Source organism: Lynx canadensis, chromosome C1, assembly GCF_007474595.2.
Source record: "Lynx canadensis isolate LIC74 chromosome C1, mLynCan4.pri.v2, whole genome shotgun sequence".
NCBI classification, from domain to species: Eukaryota; Metazoa; Chordata; class Mammalia; order Carnivora; family Felidae; genus Lynx; species Lynx canadensis.
The window spans coordinates 13312550-13334894 of record NC_044310.1 but is presented as its reverse complement, the minus strand read 5'-3'; the positions used below and the strand labels follow the sequence as shown (position 1 = coordinate 13334894).

The 22345-nt window shown below is 53.3% G+C and overlaps 1 protein-coding gene across 1 annotated transcript; it reads right to left on the bottom strand.

Annotated features, from left to right (window-relative positions):
• Positions 1-11381: 11381 nt before the first annotated feature.
• LOC115522194 (extensin-like) lies at positions 11382-16725 on the bottom strand. The gene is made up of 2 exons (XM_030327831.1): positions 16708-16725; positions 11382-12308 (listed from the first exon to the last, which is right to left on the bottom strand). Exons 1-2 carry the CDS (start codon positions 16723-16725, stop codon positions 11382-11384), a joined length of 945 nt encoding a protein of 314 aa, XP_030183691.1.
• Between the last annotated feature and the right edge of the window lie 5620 nt (positions 16726-22345).

Genomic DNA, 22345 nt, shown 5'->3' with positions numbered 1-22345 from the left:
CCCCAGGGACCTTCAATAGCTCCCTACTGCCTCCAAGACAAAGACCGAACCACTTGCCCTGGCATTCGAAGCCCTTCACAGTCCTCAACCTCCCTGTGCGGTCTGGTTGGTACGTGGCCCTCCCCGCAAACCCTCCGCTCCCCTGCAGGCCCCCACGCCCACACGAGGGTGGGCCTGCCTGCTGGGTTTGCCCTTGCTTCTCCCCTGCCTGGAGTGCCTTCTCGACCTTTCTCAGCCTCACTTGTCTTCTAGTGTGAGTTTTGTCTCCTCCAGGAAGCGGGCCCTTTGTCTTCCCTCTCTGAGCTTCCGTTTCCTCATCTGTTTAGTGGACATTCACCGTGCCAGCTTTGTGGAGCCTCCATGAGAAAAGAATGTTCTCCGAGCACTTACGGGGGTCACCGTGGGATCTCTGCTCTCGGCCCGGCCCTCCCCCAATGCCCCGGCACACAGCAGGGTCTGCCGAACAGCAGCCTGAGCAGCAGTGACGCCCCCGTGCTGAGAACCCCCACCCATGCCCTGCACAACCCCACCGGCCTCGCTGTTGAATTTGGCACTCGGCCCTCACCTGGGCTGCCGTGACCGGCCTGGAATTTCAAGCTGAATTTGATTTGACCTGTTCTGCGGGGCTGGCCCCTAAACCAAACCATATTCCCGCCGAGCCCTCGGTGCCCAGTATCCCCCTGAGATGAGGGGACGGAGCCTGGCCGGGCCACCGCCTGGGGCCACCTTCGCCAACCCCTGGCCAGCGCTGCCTCCTGAACTAATTCCCTAATCCCGCCTCCTGCCTGGCCCCCGGCGGCTCAGGAAGGGTTCTCAGGCCTGCTCTGATCCCACCTTCCTGCTGAGCGGGGACCCGCAGCCCCTCGGCCCCCCCCCCCCCCCCCCCCATGCCAGGGCCCTGCTGAGGCTCTGAAACTCATTTAGGCCCTGTGCTGGGCTGCCTCGGCACCCCCCGCCCCCAGACCCCCAGCTAGGCCGTGTAACAGGATCCAGATGTTCCCTCCCTTGTCCCCAGGCGCCCTGGGATAATCCGTGACAGTTGGGGGGCCAGAGGGAGCAACAGAGCTGCAGGCACTGTTGGGGTAGAGGACGGGGAAGGGGCACGAGGCCCGGCGTCCGGGGTCAGTGGAGGGACGCCCGAACACGCTCCGGGGCGGGCTTCCCTGTCCGGGCAGCTCCACTCTCCCCCAGAGAGTCTCCCCAGGTGAGGGTGGAAGTTCCCGGGCTTGCTGCCTGTGTGACCTCGGGTGGACTGCGGGCCTCTCTGTGCTCATCTTCCTCCTCCGCTGAATCAGCTATAACCCCCTGGCATTTGCTCCAAGACCACGTAGGTGAAGGGCCGATTTGGCACAGGAGCCCGGCACATAGTAGGAATTCACCAAAGAGTCTTGGATGAGTCATCCCATCCCCTGGACCGACAAAATGGGGATAGGAGTGCCTACCTTTCAGGGTTTCAGGGAAAAGGGGCACATAGTAGGAGTTCAACTCCTGGCAGGTGCTTTTCTCCTGCCTTCCAGCGTCTCTGGCCTGCACTTACGTGGCCGAAGGAGGGGTGATGAGCCTCCCGGAGCGTGCTTCGGAAGGCCTGGACCGGCTCGGGGAGCCCCTCAGCCCCTGGGGAACTCAGGACAGACACTGGGTGCACATCTAGGCCAGTCCCTTCTGCTGCTGGGCAGCAGGTTTCCGTCTGAAACGTAAATCTCTTCCAACCCGAAACACAGTGGATGCTCAATAAATACCTGCTAAATGATACTCGGAGCGCCACCCCCCCTCCCGCCACCGTCTTCTTCCTTCCTTCCTCCCTTCCACGCTCTCTGGCCTCCTCCTTCCCCTTGCTCCTCCCCTGGTGCTCCTCCCCCCACCCCAGATGGCGGAGGGCCCCTTGGGCTGACTCCTTCTCTCACAGGCACCCCCTTCAATGCCGACACTCAGCAGAGGAGGGCCTGAGGACCAGGTGATGGCCGGAGGGAGGCCCCAAAAGAGCCGCCTGGCCTCCTGGGGGCCCTGCAGGTGTCGCTGGGGACACAGTGGAAGATGGTGAGCCTTGGTGTGGTGGGGGTCTCAAAAAGTCACCCAGCCTCTCTGCGTCTTAAATTCCTCCCTGGAAATAGGCTAAGAGTAGCTACCAAGTGCTGCAAGCTTCACAGGGCATCAGGCTCCGGGTTAAGGTCTTTACTACAGCTTTCCTGCCTTAACCCCATCCTGGAATCTCAAAGCGGTCCCCAGGCGGCAGCTTGTTAGAAATGCAAATTATCCTGCTCCATCCGGGCCCTGCTGAAGCCGAAACTCTGGGGTCTGGGTCCAGGGTCTGTGTGGCCAGCCCTCGTGGTGATGTTGGGAACTGGAGTGTGAGAACCACAGATCCTCATCCTCTTGACCCCAGGCCGCCGGAGACGGGCCCTGAGTGGGTCCCTTCCCCTCCCCCACGGGCCCCAGGGAGCTCCCCCCCCCCCACCCCCCACCGCTTCCCAGTGTCCCCTTCCCTGGTCTGGAAGCAGCAGCTTTCTGCCAAACACCTGTGATGCCTGCCTGTCCCCTAGCACGTCACCGGGCCACGTGGACCCCAGTCCCTGTGACGCGCCAGGTGCCAGCCCAGCTCCTTTGTAAGTGGAGGAGCGCCTGGCAGCCATCCAGGACACTGTCCCGTGCCACCCTCTACTTAGTGACCGGGCGAAATGAGGTGACTTCAAGCACTGATAGCCTGGGTTCGAGTCCTGAGTCTTTTACTTCCTGGCTGTGTGCCCTCAGATACGTTTCTTAACCTCTCTGTGCCTGTTTCTCATCTTTAGCACAGAGATAACAATTCTGTTCTGCACACAAATACTCCGATCCGTCCTTCAAGCCTTCAGTCTCGGGGTGCTCAAATGCCCGGTTGGACGTCTGCCTCCTCTCCAAGGGTGTCAGCTCCCTGAAAGCAGGGTCTGACTCTTATCTCCATATCTTGGGTCTGGCTTTTGGTGGGTGCTTAATAAATGTTCACAGAGTTGAAATGAGGAGTGGATTATAAAAAAACAAAGGAATTAAAGAGACAGGGGCTGACAAAGATCTCGATACAGTGAGTAAAGCTTCGAAATGGCAGGAAAAATACACACGGTATGGTCCCAGGTACTCACCTCCCGTAAACTGCATCTCTGTGTACATGTTGAACACATGGAAAGGAGTCTGGACGTGTAAACGGCAAAGTGCTAGCAGGCATGGTCTTGGGTGGGGAGACTAATTTCAGTGGTAGCTGAGGACAGCCCTGTCACCTCGTTGAATTCTTACAAAGAGAATGAATCGAAGTGTTAGCTGTGTGTTAAAAACAAATAAAATGGTTCTTGTCCTCCTGTTAAAGGTTTGATGTGGAACCCTTTCCTCACTGCTCCAGACTCACATAGAAAGTGTGTGTCCACCACAGGGCCTTTGCACTGACTGTTCTCCGTGTCCGAGTGCACAGAATTCCCCAGCTTCTAGGTAGCTGCTTCCTCCGCACCGTTCAGGTTTCTACGTCAAGATAGCCTCCCGGAGGCATCTAACTTCAGCGCCATCACCCCGTGGCAGAGCCTCACTCCTGCTTAGCCCAACTGCCTTATTATTTTCAGTCTTTCTTTGTTCAGTTGCTTGCTCTGTCTCCCCTTCCCAGAGTGAGAGCACTCTGAGGTCAGGAACTGTGGCCATGTGGTTCCCTGCTGCACCCCAGTGCCCAACACAGCTCCGGGATCAGTAAGTGCTCATGTAATATTTGTTCAATGAATAAATTCCTATTTAACAGCCTTTTTTTCTTGTTCTTTTTTGGCCCAGTGTTCCTGAGCTTCTCTCTCTCTCTTTCTCTCTTTAGCTTCTCTAGTTTAAATCTTAAAAAAAATTGTTTAATGTTTATTTCTTGAGAGAGAGAGAGCACGAGCAGGGGAGAAACAGACAGAGAGAGGGAGACACAGAATCGGAAACAGGCTCCAGGCTCCAAGCCATCAGCACAGAGCCCGACGCGGGGCTCCAACTCCCAGACCGTGAGATCATGACCTGAGCCCAAGTCGGACGTTCAACCGACCGAACCCCCCGGGGCTCTCCTGTAGTTTAGATCTTAGCCATCAAATACACCCCTGCCCTTGGAACCCTGTAGCTCTCCCTAACCCAGGCTCCCTTAAAAGAATTGTCTGATGGTGCAAAAGAGCTTCTCAGACGACAGACAAGAAATGCAAGTCAAACCCTGTGAAACCCAAAAGCGACTCAGGAGAGGTGGCTCAGAGCTCGTGGCTGGGGATGGCCGCCTGCTTGCGCATGCTTTCAACAGCAGTGTGTTCTTTGTTTTCCCTTACATTTCAAAAGATGCAAAGTTTTGTTTATTTAACATCATAATCCATGTGATTCAGAATTCAAAGGACAAAGGCGGCTCTCTCTGCCCCGCTCTCCGGACGTAACCAATGTAACCGGCTTCTCATACAGTCTGCAAAGGTTTTTCATGCCTGTACAAGCAAATGCACGGTGTATATCTTTTCCTCTTTAATACACAAATGTGGTCCACCATGCCCACAGTTCTGCACTTTATTACTATTTGTGTCACCTCCCTGGATATCTTGGAGATCTTTCCATGATTTCTTTCCGTGCTTTCTTCCGTGGAGTGCCTAGTGAGCTGTCCTTGGTGGTGGTGAAGGTCAGAGAAACCCAGGCTTGGATCCCCGGTTCCGCACTGGCCCCCGAGGGAGCCACTTAACCGGAAGAACCTCAGAGTGCACGCCTCCAAAGGGGGACAGTCCCAGCCCCTGCCTCATGAGCTGTCGCCAGGGTTAAATAACGTGACGCATGTTGGAGTCTCAGCTCTTTACATATGAGGCGCTCGATAAATGGTGGCCGCCATGGCGAGTATTATAAATGATAAAAATAGGCATTATCGCTCAGTCCCTATGGCTCAGCCAGGTGAGGGTTGTGGGAGGCTATGATGCTAAATGTCCTGTTGACACTGGACCCTCTGTTTAGAATTAGCGGTAGTGATGGCTCGTCAATGGTGGGCTTGGCACGTTTGTGCAGAGAGGGGTAGGGGAGGCGGGGGTTGCTGAATGAACCCATGCACCCTCCCTGCGCACCGTGGGGACAGACACAGGGAGAGCTTTCCTCTGCTGTGTGAGTCACTGGTTCTTAGTCACTGGACGCACTCAGGCTCGAAGCTTTGGGGATTTTGTTAAATTCCTCGCATCCCTTTCCTTTCTCTGGCCTGGGGCCATTTCCACTTTCCTTGGACAGCCGTCATTAATAGAGGTGACAGCCAGCCCAGGCCATTTTCCGTCTCGTCTTCCTGTTCACGCTTATTCCTTGTCTGCCTCTACTGCCTGTGTTGGTTGGTTTTATGAATGGCTACTTATCAGAGTAATAGAGGGTCCTCTTGGAGCGTTAAAGGAGAGTCGGGACAACGCCCTTCTCAGTGGTGGGCCCTTGAACGTTCACCCTGCCCCTTCCGGTCTACCTTCTGGGAATGCTAATGTGCTTGAGATCATATCACAAAGTCAGTTTTCCGTCCTAAGTTATTTGGGCCATCACTGGAGTATCAGCCTTCCCCTAGGTAGTGAAAGATGTTGTAAATGTCCATTAAAACGGCTGCAAAGCAGCTTATAGAGTGGAGATAACATATTCTCCTTAACCATCCCTCTGTCGTTGGACTTTGACTTGTTCTCATTTTATCTCACTCTCTGGGCATCCTCGTGGAGAGAGCTCTGCCCCCGTCAGAGGCTTTTCCCCTGAGGCTTGGATTCCCCGGACTAGAGAGCCTTGGCCAACAACTATGAAGATGTTTAAGGATCTCTATCCCCCCCCCACCTGCCCCCATCACCTCCACTCAGCTTTGTTTTAATATGTGGCTTAGCAAATCTCCCTCTTCTGACAGCATTCTGACACAATTTCATTAAAAAAAATTTTTTTTAACATTTATTCAGTCCTGAGAGACAGAGACAGAGTGTGAGCAGGGGAGGGGCAGAGAGAGAGGGAGACACAGAGTCCGAAGCAGGCTCCAGGCTCTGAGCTGTCAGCACAGAGTCTGACATGGGGCTCGAACTCACAAACCGTGAGATCATGACCCGAGCCGAAGTTGGCTGCTCAACCAACTGTGCCACCCAAGCGCCCCTGAGACAAATTTCACATTCCCCCTCCCCACCCCCCAAAGCATCTCTGAGGTTCCTGAAACCAAGGCCATCAGGACCTGGAACGAGCGACTTTCCAAGGCATCCAGGGTGACCCTGCGAGGCTGTTGAAATGACACCGTGGAGCCCGGAGAACCCTGCCACGTGCCACAGACCTGCTCTCAGCCGTTCCCATCCACCACTCTGTCCCTGTCGCTTTGTAGCTCTGTGACCTTTCAGAATATCTTAGGTGCTCTGAGCATCGGTGAGCTTTAAAAATAGGGCTAACCCTGCACTCATCTGAATGTTGGCTGATGGTTTCTGAAGACTGGGACAGTAGACTATCCATTCACTCCCTCGTTTACAATAAGCATTTAATTAACGCAGTGTCCAGCTCTGGGTCCGATTCTTCCCTCTCTGTGGTTCCATCCATACTCACTGGTGCAACAGAGTGAAGAGCTGGGGCCAGAAAGTCATGGGCTAGAGCCCTGCCTCTCTCAGTCACGAGCAGTGGGAACTGGGCACGTCACTTGGGGATGTCAGAGCATGTATGCGAGCCTCTGTTTTCTCTTCTGTAGTTTAGGAACACGAACAGCAGCCCATAAGGTGCTTTGTGAAGCTTGAACCACATAGTGCACATAGAATACTTAGTAAGCACTCAGCAAATGTTAGCTGTAATAATAATTCCATTACTTACAACGTCTTTATTTTTTTTTAATTGTTTTTAATCTTTATTTATTTTTAAGAGTGAGAGAGTCACAGTGCAAGCAGGGGAAGGGCAGAGAGAGAGGGAGACACAGAATCAGGAGCAGGCTCCAGGCTCCGAGCTTTCAGCACAGACCCCCCCCCCCCCTGACACGGGGCTCCAACCCACGAACCACGAGATCATGACCTGAGCCCGAGTTGGATGCTTAACCGACTGAGCCCCCCAGGCGCCCCACATTACATACGACTTCTAAGGGGATCATTTTGCCCCCACTACCAGGATGACCAAATGCGTTCATTGCATTAAGTTGCAACAGCTGTGAAGGTAGGGGACAGGCTGATCTGCGTGCCTGCAGGAAGTTTCACGGGGCCCACTTGCGCTCCCAGGGGCAAGGAGGCCACCGGGGTCGGAGCACCTTTCTGCCCATGACTCAGAACCAGACACCAGGAACAGATGAACCGAACACTCGTGGTCCTCGAATGTTGGAGCGAGGCAGTGCCCAAGCGTTAGAATAATGTCATAATCAAGAGTGACGATGTCATACCGTTACGATGTTCAAACGATTCAGTGTTGGAACGTGTGGCTATTATAATAATAGAATGTGATACCAGAAGAACTTTGGCTTTGGGAGGGCAATTAAAGAGGATGTGGTCTTGTGCTGAATCGGCAGGCGTGCAAGGCCACAGGAACAAAAACGTAGTAGAACATTCCTGGGGGTTGGCGATGGTGGTTTTCGATAGAATTCTAAGAGGGAAGATTCAGAGCCGAGCTGGCACCATTTTTATATTGTGTGTTTTATAATTGTAAATCTATAAATATGTTACAGATATGTAAATAGGTATATATTATGTAATTATGGTTTTTATAGGGTAGCATGCACTTGGGAGCAGAATGTAAATTTAGGACGCATTTTGGAGAGAAGACGACGAAAGTCTGACGGTTTCAACGAATGTTGGTTTGGGGTGGGCCATTTGGGGTCATTTGCCCACCCCGAGAGCTCCTGGGCATCGGCCCTCACAGGCCCCTTTCTCCTTCCTTGGGAGCCTCGTGGAAACATGTGCAGACTGCTGATTTCAGATAAGTCCGTTCATTCTATAGGTGAAGATGCTCAGGCCGGGGACAGCAAGTGATCTAACCAAGCCACGTGGGGGGGTGTTGCAGAACCATGAGTGGGATCAGACCTCCTGACTATGCCTTCCCCATCCCCTCTCCCACTAGAATTCATCAGTGAGTTCTGTTTGGGAGTAAAGTTAATTGTCTGCACATCATACTCAACCCATTAGCCATTGACACGCCTTTGGTTCCAAGGTTCTAGCTTATTTATGTCTTTTCACTGAGAAAATAAATAGTTGGGGGCAAACAAGTGGCTCAGTCGGTTGAACATCTGACTTCAGCTCAGGCCATGATCTCATGGTTCCTGAGTTCAAGCCCCGACTCAGGCTCCCTGCTGTTAGCACGGAGCCCCCTTTGGATCCTCTGTTGCCCCCCTCTCTCTGTTCCTCCCCTGCCCACTCTCTCCCCAAAATAAATAAACATTAAAAAAGAAAAGAAAAGAAATACTTAGGAAAAGGTGGTCCTCTGGTCTGCCTTGGACACTTAGCGCAGTTTTTAAGGGCCAAGAAGCTTGGGTTCAAATTCCAGCTGTGTGATCTTGGGCCAATGACATAACTTCTCTGTGACTGGGTTCTTCCATTTGTTAAGTGGGGTTGATAGTAACCTCGTAATATTGTTGTGGAGATTACATGAGATAAAGACCCTTAGTACAATGCCTGTAACTGAGTAGGTGCTCATCAACACAATGTTTACAAGAGTACTTACTCTGTAGCAATAAACTCTCCTTCCTGCCTCCACTCCACTCTCTCCCTGGTTCCTCACACACGAATCTTTCAATACCTTGGGGTCTTTGCCAGTCACAAAACTTGACTCACCCCCAAGTACCAACAATTTTCTTTTTTCCTTCCTTTTTTTTTTTAAAACGTTTATTCATTTATTTTTGAGAAAGAGAGAGAGAGGGGGGAAAAAGAAACCCAAGCAGACTCCATACTGTCAGCACAGAGCCTGATGTGGGCTCAAACTCACAACCTTTGAGATCAGGACCTGAGCCAAAATCACGAGCCAGGCACTGGGGCACCTGGGTGGCTCAGTCAGTTAAGCGTCCGACTTTGGCTCAGGTCCTGATCTCATGGTTTGTGGGTTTGAGCCCCACGTCGGGGTCTGTGCTGATGGCTCAGAGCCTGGAGCCTGCTTTGGATTCTGTGTCTCCTTCTCTCTCTGCCCCTCCGCCAACTTGTGCTCTGTCTCTCTCTGTCTCTCAAAAATAAATGTAAAAGAAAATTTTTTTTTAATTAAGAAAAAAAAATGAGTCAGACGCTTAACCAACTGAGCCACCCAGGCTCCCCGCAACGATTTCCTAAGTGGTAGACATTTTGGAGCTTGGATTTTCTTGATGAACTAGAAAGATTTTTTTTTTTTAATATCTCAAAATCCCTTAGCAAGTTGGAGCCACAGCAGAAGAGGGGGAAGTTCATAGCTGCTGAAGGCCTGCCCTGTGCTCTCAAAGTTAATTCTCAAGGCTTCCATGCAGAAGTATCCTTATTTCCATCTTACAGATGAGAAATGAAGGCAAAGTCCAATCAGATTGGCCAAGGTCAGAGAGCAAAAAGGGTGGAGACGAGATTCTGCAACACCAAATGGTTGATCTTAAAACCCATTCTCTTTCCACCAATGCATCCTGTTTTGCTTTCTGAGCTGAAGAATGACCCAGTCTTCATCTGGCCCTGGGGTCAGGAAGGGGGTGGGAGGGTAGCGCGTAGGGTAGGAGTGGTTCAAGTCCACAAAGGCCCGTGAAGCACCATCCGCTGGGTCTGGAATTGCCATGATGATGCCCTGCTTTGGTCTGGAATATCTGGTCACTTCCTCTGTAGAATGTTGAGTTTCTCCCTGGTGAGGGAGGTCCTCCGCACAAGGCAGCAGCAAGATGGGACTGAGCCAAAGCAGGTGGCAATGCTTCGACACAAAAGCCCACAGGCAAAGTATAAAGCAAGGGGCTCTGCACTCTGCTTTTTATCATATATTTTCTCCTTAGGCTTGGGAACATCTCAAAAAGAGAGTTGGGAGGGTGATCCTGCCGAACGGAAGACGGACCTCTCAGCTAACCCAGGCCGGGCTGAGGGAGAGAAGTGGGACCACACAACAGAGTGGAACCAAGTCCCAAGGGTGGCAGTTGAGGAGGGCGTGGGGTAGGGGCCGGGAGAGGTGAAACCCACCCAGGAAGCTCAGAATCAAGACCAAGAACCAAGAGGGAGGTCAAAGCTGCTTTTAGGTGGTCTGGATGTAGATTTAATGGCTCAAGAGGTCCACCCAAAGCTCAGAGCAAAGGGACGGGTCATTCATGATGGCGGGCTTACAGACACAGGGAAGAGACGGATTAGTCTAGGAATGACCTTCATCAAAGTCACCCAGCTCGGACAGTGGGCAGAGACCCCCGCCTGGGAGCTGAGACCCGCTGGCCGCCTCCCCGGTCCACTCCTGCCGAACCTCAAAGTTTCTTATCCAGCCCACGGGGCCGGAGCGGGCCCCAGGCAACGCCTGCTCATCCTTCCATCTCCAGCCATAAAGAGACAACAGAATGGAAAAATAATTAAAAAATAAGAGTGGAGGTGGGGGGGGGGGCGCGTGTTGGTAGGGGGAGAGCTGGGGGCTGGGGAAGCGATTTCCAGAGAAGAGACGGGTGGAGGGTTGGAGTGGCTGCCGTTGAGATAACCAACAGATGTGATTCTTCAGATAAGCGTAGCAATTTAGATAAATCTCGGGCTTTGGAGCTGGTCGCCTGCGTCCCTCTCCTCCGTCTGCCTTTTTTCAATTTTATCTCTGAGCCAAGGGAGGGGGTGGGGGAGGGCAGGGAGCTCCTAGGGGTGAGGAGATGGGAGGAGGGGAGGGCAGGGAGGGGGGCCAACTTCATCTTCGGAGACTTTGGCTTTTCTTTTTAATGTGTTTTTCCCAGAAGGTGGGAAATGCCAACACACACTCGGAGACCTAGAAGGCGGCCTATGTTTTTTAAAAAGCGGCGGACAAAAATCAAAATATTTGAAAATGTATTTCATGGTAATTATGTCATATTTCATGGGCTGGTGCCACTACTGAAAGAGAGGCTGAATGCCTTAATTTGTATAGAAATTGTAATCATTTGTTCATTTCAAGGTGAAAATTGCATTTTTTAATTTAAATTGTATCCTGCATGATAGTCTATTATCTAGTAAAATTGTCTCCATGTCTGAATGCCTTATATGCAGCTGCAATGCTTGTTACAAATCCACTTATATTCATAAAAGCAGGTGGACATCTCAGGAAATGGAAGCCGTTGTGTGTGCGTGCGTGTGCGTGCGTGTGGATGCGGTGACCCCTCTTACTCCCGCCTGCCGCCCCCCGCCTCTGACTCTCATGTCAGCGTTCCAGACGTACTTAACAAATGATAATTAGTTGGAATAAATGAGGAAGCTGTACAATGTGGAAGAGGAAGCCCCGGACTGGGTCCTGGGTCCGGGGTCTTGGGTCCGGGGTCCTGGGTCCGGGGTCCTGGGTCCTGGGTCCTAGGTCCCGGGTCCCGGGTCCCAGGTCCGGGGTCCGGGGTCCGGGGTTCTGGGTCCTGGGTCAGGGGTCCGGGGTCCGGGGTCCAGGGTCCGGGGTCCTGGGTCCTGGGTCCTAGGTCCCGGGTCCCGGGTCCCAGGTCCGGGGTCCGGGGTCCGGGGTTCTGGGTCCTGGGTCAGGGGTCCGGGGTCCGGGGTCCAGGGTCCGGGGTCCGGGGTCCTGGGTCCTAGGTCCCGGGTCCCGGGTCCAGGTCGGGGTCCGGGGTCCGGGGTTCTGGGTCCTGGGTCAGGGGTCCGGGGTCCGGGGTCCAGGGTCCGGGGTCCGGGGTCCTGGGTCCTAGGTCCCGGGTCCCGGGTCCCGGGTCCGGGGTCCGGGGTCCGGGGTCCTGGGTCCTGGGTCCTGGGTCCGGGGTCTTGGGTCCGGGGTCCGGGGTCCGGGGTCCTAGGTCCCGGGTCCCGGGTCCCGGGTCCCGGGTCCGGGGTCCGGGGTCCAGGGTCCGGGGTCCTGGGTCCGGGGTCCGGGGTCCTGGGTCCGGGGTCCTGGGTCCTGGGTCCTGGGTCCTGGGTCCGGGGTCTTGGGTCCGGGATCCAGGGTCCGGGGTCCTGGGTCTTGGGTCCGGGGTCTGGGGTCCGGGGTCCGGAGTCCTGGGTCCTGGGTCCGGGGTCCGGGGTCCGGGGTCCGGGGTCCTGGGTCTTGGGTCCGGGGTCTGGGGTCCGGGGTCCTGGGTCCTGGGTCCTGGGTCCTGGGTCCGGGGTCTTGGGTCCAGGGTCCGGGGTCCTGGGTCCTGGGTCCTGGGTCCGGGGTCTGGGGTCCTGGGTCCGGGGTCCAGACAGGACGTCCCTCCCCCTTGCTGGGTGTCCTTCCGCGGACAGCTCGCCGCCTCCATCCCTAACTGCTCGACTCTGAATCCTGGTTCTGCCCCTGCCTAGCTGTGGGACCTTACACAGATCCTTAAACTGCTCTGGGACTTAATTTCTTCATCTTTAAAATGGGGTAACGACACAATCCACTTCTGGTTATTGTCAGCAAGCCACGACCGGCGGGCCAAATCCACCTGCCACTGTCTAAACAGTCTGCCGGCTGAGAGTGGCTTTTACGTTTTTTAATGGTTGAAATATAAATCAAAAGAAATTGTACGAGGGGCGCCTGGGAGGTTCCATCGGTTAAGCGGCCGACTTCGGCTCAGGTCGTGATCTCGCGGTTTGTGGGTTCGAGCCCCGCGTCGGGCTCTGTGCTGACAGCTCGGAGCCTGGAGCCTGCTTCGGATTCTGTGTCTTCCTCTCTCTGCCCCTCCCCTGCTCGTGCTCCCGTTCATGCTCTGTCTCTCTGTCTCTCAAAAAATGAATAACGTTAAAGAAAAAAGAACTTACATGAAATCACATGAAATTCAAATTTCAGTGTTTATAAATAAAGTTTTAGTGGAACAGACAAGCTCGTGTCTGCATACGTGTCTGCTCTCACACCACATCAGAGCTGAGTAGTTGTGACAGAGACCCTATGGCCCGCAAAGCAAAAAGTGTGTCTTTATAGACAAAGTTTGCCCATTCTCGAAATAACGTAAGCGCAGACCTTCATCCTCTTTAGCAGTCACTGCAGGCGGGGGGGGGGGGGGGGAACTTCAAGACGTTGGAAAGCATCCAAGGAGGGTTTCTGCGGCAACAGCTTATACCTGTTATGTGCTGGTCACAGATACAGAGTTTCTCCTTGTGGCAAAAACTAGAAATGGTGACCTTGCTTTCGCAGAGGAATTTCATCCAGAGTTTTCTCAACACTTCGATGACTTTTTAAAATTTTTATTTTTTTAATGTTTACTTATTTTTGAGAGAGAGAGACAGAGCGTGAACAGGCGAGGGGCAGAGAGAGGGGGAGACACAGAATCCGAAGCAGGCTCCAGGCTCCGAGCCGTCAGCACAGAGCCCGACGTGGGGCTCGAACTCACAGACTGCGAGATCATGACCTGAGCCGAGTCACTTAACCGACTGAGCCACCCAGGTGCCCCTCTATGGCTTTTCTTAAACCCTGGGGTGTCAGAAGGGGTTCTGGACCAACAGTTAGATACTCTATCCATCCACCTACTCTCGGGCTTAGTTTCTTCCCTGTAAAATGGGTCCCTTGCAGCGAAAGGGCCAGCTCCAAGTGACTCACGCCAGATGTAAAGGTCTAGCGTGTTCTTGGCAGCTGCCTGGATGATTCATTTCTTCCTCTCCTTTCACTGGGGTAGGTTCCATAGTCCCTGCAGGACCCTGTTCAGCAGCACTGACTACACATCTTTTAGTCTGTCCATCCATCCATCCATCTCTCTCGCTCTCAATTCCAGGCTCCCTAGGGCCAAGGAAAAAGGAAATCTGCATTTAAACACAAGCTGGGTGTCATTTGGTGAGTGACTTCATCTCTGAGCCTCATTTCCCCAGTCAGAAAGTAGTTGCCCTCTCCGTCACAGGGTTATGGGGGAGTGTTCAGAGAAGGTGTCAGTCAAAATGCCTCGGAAGCCGTAGAGAGCCATGCAGTTGTTATTTAAGGATTTACCTTCCCCAGGAATCAGGTCGGGGACGACTTGCCCAAGGCCACACTGGAGAAGAAGGAACCCAGTTGAGTTGAAGGCCAGTGCTTGGTGTTACAGATCGTTTATGTCCCGCCCAGCCCCACCCCCCGCCCAGTTCTTATGTTGAAGCCCTAACCCCACTGTGATGGTATTTGGAGATGGAGACTTTGGGAGGTAATCGGGGTTAGATGGGGTTGTTAAGGGTGGGTCCCTCGTGATGGGATTAGTGCCCTTATAAGAAGTGAAAAGACAGCCGAGTCCTCTGTCTCTCTCCATGCACACACTCCAGGGAAAGGCCACGTGAGCACAGAGCAGGAAATAGCCATCATCTGCAAGACAGGCCAAGGTGTTTGCACCAGAACCCCAGCGTGCTGGCACCCCAATCTCGGCCTTCCAGCCTCCAGGACTGGGAGACAGAATCATTTATGCTTTAAGGTAAAATCTGTTACAGAGCCCAAGCCGACTAAGATGCCCCAGTTCTTAGCCACCAGTCTATTCCCTCCCAGGATCTATTTTACGAAGGGAAGAGAATGCCAGCCTCGTGGTAACCTGGAGGAATCTGGGGTAGGAGAGAGTCAGGAATGAGGCTCTGGGGCCTCAGTTTCCCCACTGGTTGTCAACACCAGTTGTGCGACAGAATCAACCGGGGAGCTAAAATAATGTGACAATAAACATGCCTGATGCCCTTCTCAGAGGTTCTCCTCTACGGGTCTGGGAGGGGCCTGGACCTCAGTGTGTTTAGTCCCGTGAGCCTGAGACCATCCCAGCCCTGCCTGTGAGCCCAAGGGTAGCAATTCCTGCAGGGCTCCCAACGTTCTACGTCAGCTCCGGAGAGAGTCTGAGAACATGGGGCTCATTCAGCCGGAATGGATCCTGGCGCTGGGGAGCTGGAACCCCCGGGGCCCCGAGTTTACAGGTCTTCCCTAGGAGCATTTGCACTGTTCCAGAACAGTCTGCAGGTGGGGAGCTTTCCTGGCAACCTTCCAGGCACGGTTCAGCCTTCATAGTGACATTTACCACTTCCTGCGGACCTACTATGTTCTAGACGCTTGCCTCCGTCCCCTCACTGTCCCGCCAGCACCACCCCCCCAGTCGCTCCCTCTTCCTGGCTTCCAGTGCTTGCCCAAGGCCACACTGGAGAAGAAGGAACCCAGTTGAGCTGAAGGCCGGTGCTTGTTCCCTCCTGACTTCCGGTGCCATGTTCCCTGCTTTCCTCTCGTCCCCTCCACTCCTTTGCATGTTCCTTCACTGGGTTCCCTTTAAACTCTGAAGCCTAGAGTGCCCGCGTGGCCCAGTCCTGGCTTGCTTTTTTTCTTCTGTCTCTACCTCACTCGCTCCCTAAGTGGTCCTCTCCTCCACGCTCCTCGGTCTCCAGGCGGTGCAGTCTCCACACGGGGCCCCGAGGCAGTTCTCAGCTCCCACGTGGCTGAACACACCTACGGAACCCCTGCCCTGCCCTTGACTGGCTCCCCCCCAGCCTCCCCATCTCCTACCCCAAATGAATGACTGATTGGCTGCCTGAATGAGCAAACGGATGAATGAATATCCTGAGAAGAACCTGGGCCAAGCACTGAGAGGCATGAACACAAGCCACGGGTTCCTTCTGGAACTTTGGACAGTTCCCCCTGTCCTCTCTGGGTCTTGCTCTCAATATTTGTTGCAATAAATTCTCCTGCGAAGTGGGGTCTGTTACACCCATTTCATAGATGGAAAAGAGGGGTCTTGGAGGGGTTCAGTCCCACGCCACGGTCACCCGCTGGTAACTGACAGGGGTAGGATTGGAACATGGGTCCCTGTGGTTCCAAAGCCCACACGCCTCCCGCTGTGCTTCTGCTCTGATTGCGTCCATCCCCCTCCGCAGACTCCTCCCCTTGTCTCCAGGTTGGGGCCAGAGCCACGTCCTGCTGCTGCTGGCCCTGCATTCTGCCTGGGCAGGGGAGCCCCTCACTCAGCACAACCGTGCATCCCCCAGGACCTGGCCACTCCCAGGCCTGCTGCACAGGCGTGGAGAGGACACTTCATAAACCACATCCAGCTGTCTTCCGGAAAGACCAGCTCAACTGCGACTCTGGTGAAGGTGAAGAAAGTTCTGCTAACTTGGCTAGTCTGGACGCAGCGGAGGCTGGCCGAGGCCTCTGTGCAACGGAGCTGAGCCCTCCTGATTATTTTCCAACCCAGAGTCTCTCAACCTCGGCACTGTTGACATTTCGGGTCAGATACCTCTTCGTCGGGGGCGGCCCTGTGCACCGTAGGAGTTTAGCAGCATCCCTGGCCCCTACTCACTAGGTGCCCGGAGCCAGCCACCCATCCATTTGTGACAACCACAGCGATCGCCAGCCTGCCACACCTCCTGGGGCACCGAACCGCCCCTGGTAGGGAAACACTGCTCTAATCTTAGACGTAGCCTGGCCCCTCTCTGTGCCGGCTTACAGGATAGTACCCGTTATCCTGGCTGGAACTTTGCCACGCGGCAGGCGTCTCACGCTCAGTGACTCATATCAAGCCCCTGCTCAGTGCCAGGCGTGAAATACCAACACAGACGAACTCACTTACCCCTCACGGCAGCCCTCTGGGGTAACTGTTATTATGATCCCATTTTACAGATGAAGAGCCGTAGGCACAGAGACACTGGCCAAGTCACCGACCGAGCTCTGACCCTGCAGACGGCGGGGGCCCACATCCAAGTTCTCGCTCCATCCTGGCGCCCTGGCGACTCACGGTGTTTCTGTCGCTCAAATTCCAGAGGAGAAAACCTCAGGTCGTGTGGCTGCGCCCCACGAGCTCACCTGGCGCCCCATAGCCATGGCATTTGGCTGAGTCGGAGCTTGGCCCCCAACCTTATGGTAAAGCCCACTGTCTTCCCACGGCTCCTGGCTGCCTTCTAGACTCCTAAACATGCTTCCAGCTTGACAGGCGCTTGGAGATGGTTCATTTATTCAACAGATACTTATTTTTTCCTTTTTTAAAAAAGCCTATTTATTTATTTCGAGAGAGGGTGAAAGAGAGCGCGAGCATGACGGAGGGAGGGGCAGAGAGAGAGTGGAAGAGAGAGAATCCCAAGAAGGCTCTCTGCCGTCCGCACAGAGCCCAACGCGGGGCTTGAACCCACGAACCGTGAGATCGTGACCTGAGCTGAAATCAAGAGTCGGACACTCACTGGACTGAGCCAGCCAGGCGCCCCTCAACTTGTATTTATTGACATTGACTCCACACCAGGCCCGGTGGCTAAGAATGTGGGTTCTTCCTTATCCTTTAGAGACACGTGCTGAAATTGCCAAGGATGAAATGGCGTGGATCTGGAATTTTCTCCAAAGTAGCGTAGGATGTGCTGGGGAGGTTGCCGAGGGTATGGATGAAATGAGCTGGGCGGGGAGCTGATGATTACTGCAGTGGGGGATGGCCGTGTCTTGTGATCTGCTCTCATGGAATTTTCCATCATATAATGCCTTTAGCAGTGTGGACGCTGATTCCTTCTTTGGGTTCAAATCCCAGTCTCACTACCTATGGGATAATCTTGGGTAATTCTTTTTGCCTCTCTAGACCTCGGTTTCCTCACCTGTGAAGTGAGGGGACAATAATTTGGGGCTTGCAGGGTCTTGGTGAGGATTTTAAATGAGGTAACACAGGGGTGCCCGGGTAGCTTAGTTGGTTAAGCATCTGACTCTTGATTTCGGCTCAGGTCATGATCTCACGGTTCATGGGATCGAGCCCTGAGTTGGGCTCCATGCTGACAGCATGGAACCTGCTTAGGGTTCTCTCTCTCCCTCTCTCTCTTCCCCTCCCCAGATCACGCTCTAAATAAATAAACATTTAAAAAAAACCCAAACCCACGAGGTAACACAGAGCCTGCCTGCCAGCTTCTGCCCTGAGCAGGGACCTGGTCAATAGCAGGGATCCCTGGGAGCCCCCCACTCACTGTCTTCAAGGGGACAGTGGAGAGCCAGTCCCATCACAGAGCTCATCCTAGTGGTGTCCTTGTCCCTCCGCCAGCCTGGGTCACCAGGGAAGCCCCAAGCTCTGTGATGGCCCTGGAAGGACCGTACCCCCAGAGTTACCCAGAGAGTGAGGCAAAGACAAAGCTCCTAATCCCCTTGAAGAACCCTGACTCTGTGTAAGTCAGTCTCCTTTGGTCCCAGCACGAGGAAGCCTCATCTGGAATTCTTGGTGGCCCAGGTGTCACCCTCGCATCCATCCAGGCCTCTGCCCTTGCTTCCTCTGTCCTCCCTGGGGGCTGGCCTCCTTCCCTTGACAGCTCTCTGGGCTGCCTGGATTATCCCTGTGTTCCCAGACTCTCTGGAGTTGGCGTGGAGCACCGGGATTCCTCCAGGAATTCTGGCTGGGGCTGGGGCACGGGCAGGCACACCACGTGAATTGCTCCCCTCGGGGCCCGTCTGCCTCCCCTGCGGCCGGCCCATGCTTGTGGCGCTGCTGCTTGGGAATCGAGGCCCTCACCCAGCAAGTGTTCCATGAATTGCCTTACGTTTCCCAGGAGGCCTTGCACTAGTAAGTTGGAGCCCTGTGGCCAATCCCGTGCGAGAAAATGACAGTGCAACCTCTGTTTTTTTTAAGTGTTTATTTATTTATTTTGAGAGATGTGGGGAGAGGCAGAGAGAGAGGAGCGAGAGAATCCACAGCAGCCTCTTGCTGTCAGCGTGGAGTCGATGTGGGGCTCGAACCCACCAACTGTGAGATCGTGACCTGAGCCGAAATCAAGAGTCGGATGCTTAACCGACTGAACCACTCAGGTGCCCCTATTTTTTAATTTAAAAAGACTTTTTATTTATTTAAAAAAGCTTATTTATTTATTTGTGAGAGAGAGAGAGAGAGCGAGCAAGGGAGGGGATAAGAGAGAGGAGAGAGAGAATCCCAAGCAGGCTCCTCACTGTCGGCGCAGAGCCTGATGCGGGGCTCGATCTCGTGAAATCCAAGATTATGACCTGAGCCGAAATCAAGAGTGGGATGCTTAACCAATGGAGTCACCCAGGTGCCCCGGAAATGACCGTGTGACTTCTGAGCCCAGGCAGCTAAGACCAGTGTGCCCCAGCCACCCTTCTTTTCCCCAGCCATGCATTCCAAATCGTGTAGGAGCACAAAGGAGAAACCAAACCTTTACTGTGCCAGCCCACCGAGATTCGGGGTTTGTCTGTCTCTGCAGCAGAGCCAAACCTCACCTAACACAACAGGGCCTTTAAAAGGGTCAGCGTCAGGGGCACCTGGGTGGGTCAGTCTGTTGAGCGTCCAACTTCAGCTCAGGTCACGATCTCACAGTTCATGGTTTCGATCCCTGCGTCGGACCCTGTGCTGACAGCTCAGAGGCTGGAGCCTGATTCCGATTCTGTGTCTTCCTCTCTCTCTCTGCCCTTCCCCCTGCTTGCAGCCTGCCTCTCTCTCTCTCTCTCTCTTTCAAAAATAAATATTAAAAAAACTTAAAGGGGTCAGCCCCACCTCCAGAGGGTCTGGAGACTAAAAGTGAGCCACGTGGACAACCGGACATGTCTCCCCAATAAAATCTGTGCACACCGAGGTTCAGATGAGCTTTTCTGGCTAGCGATATTCTGTGTGTGCATTGGCACACCTCGTTGCCAACAGGAGTTATCACTGGCTTTGACTCCACAGGGCCAGGGGCTCTGTGTTTGGAGCCTCCCAGGATTCCACCATACATGTCTTCCCAGGGCGGATTTCCTTCTGCATCCTTCTGCTGCCCTAAACCATTGCCCTGGGTATGACAGCTTTCAGTGAGCTCTGTGAGTCCTTCTAGCAAAGTAGCAAACCTGAGGGTGGTTTGGGGGACCGCCGAACCCTGAAAGAAAGGAGTGTCAGAAGTGAGGGTGGTCTTGGGGACCGCCCCTCCCCCCTCCGACGTCACACTGCCTTTGCCTTCTTCTGTCGTCAAAGAGCTGTACCCGAATGTGGCACCAGGCGAATGGACCTGTGTACCCCGGAGATGTGATTCACGGGCCAGTCTGTCTTATGGGGACACAATCACAGGTGAGGAAAGTGGTGATGGAGGTCACCCCTCGGGAGCACGGTGTCATCCAACAGGGCCTGATGCCCTCACCGATGTCCCGCCCGTTATGGGAGTGGAGACAGAGGTGACATCTGATGGAATGGTACATAGCGCACAGAGGTGATGCTCAAATATAGTCACATGGAGGAAGTTCAGCGCCACCCGAACACGAGAAGGAGCAGAAGCAAATCTACAGCACAAAGATTTTATGGAAATTCATCACGTGCACAAAGGTATTTTTCAGGAATCTGAGGATGTACATTCAACATGGAGGATGCTAATAGATAAAGATGATACACAAAGTAAGACCATGACAATTGCATTTTATTAGAGGTTACAGAGCTGCGGGGGGGGCATCAGAGATTATAAAATTACTCGCAGAACTGGGCCCCCCTTGTCTTGTCTCTTTTGGGAGGCCTTTGCCTCGTGCTGTCCCCTTTTCTGGCCTTCACTTGGAGCCACTTTGCCTGCCAGCATTGATTTTGATGAACTTCCTTTTGTTTCTTGTGCCTCATGTCTCCCACCTGCCTTCAGTACCCCACAAGCCCAGGCGGATGGGCAGATAGATCTTGACGCCTCCTTCCAGAGAGCCCAGGAGTCTCAGCCCTCATTGCAGCTTAGAATCACTTGGGATGCTTAAAAGATTACCCACACCCCCTGCGCCATGATGCTGGTTCAGTCGGCCGGGGTGGGGTCTGGCGTTGGCCCTTTAAGTGGCCCCGGATTGCGCCCATGGATGGGAACCACTGGGGCGGATATCCCTCGTGCAAGCTTCCCTCTGTCCGAGCCTGCTCACGTGCCACTGACATCATCCGCCTGACCCTCCCCGACTCAGCTCTTTCTAAAATACCTCGAACAGGACTTGGCACAGCCTGGCCTCTCAGGAGAATGTTTCTTTGAGATGAAGAGTTTGAAACAAACTCTTCAAACAGATGAGTCACACACGTCTTATTCCGTTCAGCCTGGTGCTGCAATCATAGGATGTTTTTCAGCTGCTCCCCGGTTCAGCCCCTAATTCCTACCTGGATCCTAGAACTCTCACAGAGGAAAACATGGTCTCCTTTTTTTTTTTTATTTTTAAAGTTTTAAACAGCTGGGATCACCCCTTCCCAGTGGGCTCAACTGCTTTATCTGGAGCCCATGGGTTTGAGGCAGGAAGCCCAGCAAGTAAGGACAGGCTCTGGGGTCATTTGGGCCTGGGCTTGGTGCTGATCTACTACTACCCTAGCGTGAGATCCAGAGCAGGATACCAACTGCTCGTCATAAAATGGGCTGACTTGAGACTGGAGAGAGATTGTGTATGCATAATGCTTAGTGCACTGCCTAGCACCCATAAGATGTATCATTAATAGAAAACTATTCTTAGCATTTGCTTTGGGTGATGTTAGACACCTCTAAGCATTAAGGCCACCGGCAGAACCAGGGGCCCAAGAAGTCACAGACGCTTGGGGCCAGTAGGCAGAGAGTTTATGGGTAACTCCAAGAGCCAGTGGTCATATGGAGCCCATTTACCTGCCGGTGGGACAGATCCAAAACCTTGTCTTTCTGGCCACAGGATCAGGGGAAAAGGTTCCTGTGAGCCAGAGAGTGTTGGAAATCTCTGGGATTTTAAAAATTGCTTTTTTAACCTCTGCCCTGCCCCCTGAGACCAACCGCTATGGTGGAGCTGCACTGAGATGATGGCACTGGTGGTCACCGGGCATCTAGGAACCAGAGAAAAAAACCTGTCCATCTGGGTAGAAGAAGGGGCCCCATGCTTTGAAGAGTGTGGAAGAAGTTCCACAGTTGTTTTTTTTTTAAATATTTATTTCCTATGTCTTCTCCCTGAAGGCAGGTCCAGTCACATGCAGCTGTGACAGTCTGGGAACCTAAACACTAATAGAACCTTGTCTTTCTGGCCAGAAGGACCAGAAGCAGGGGCCCCTGGGAGCCAGGGGATATAGGGGAAATCTCCAAGAGGAAAGAGAGGGAGAAGAGGAATCCCTAATTCTTTCTTTGAATGGACACAAGTACTTATCTTCAGCCTGCAAGGCACAGAACACACATTAAAACACAGAATAAGATGTAGCAAAGGTTTTGAGGGCTGAAAGATACTCTAAACCACTGCCCGAGTCCCAGACCAACACTTAAGTGGCAGATGAGTGCCACAGACCCAAACACCAGAGCAAAGTCTTTGAAAACTGGACTGAAGTTGAAATTCTTGTTCCCGAAGGCAAGTCAGACCTCGAGATCTGAACTCAAATGGGTTGATTGTCTGCTAAATTTAAACAACAACAAAATAAACAAAACCCCCATTCTCCAAAGGATTTTAACAGGATCCAGAGTCTAACAATATGATGTTTTAAAAGCCCCAAATTACTTGGTGTATCGAGAACCAGCAAACTCAACCAATTCTCAAGGGAAAAAGCAATCAATAG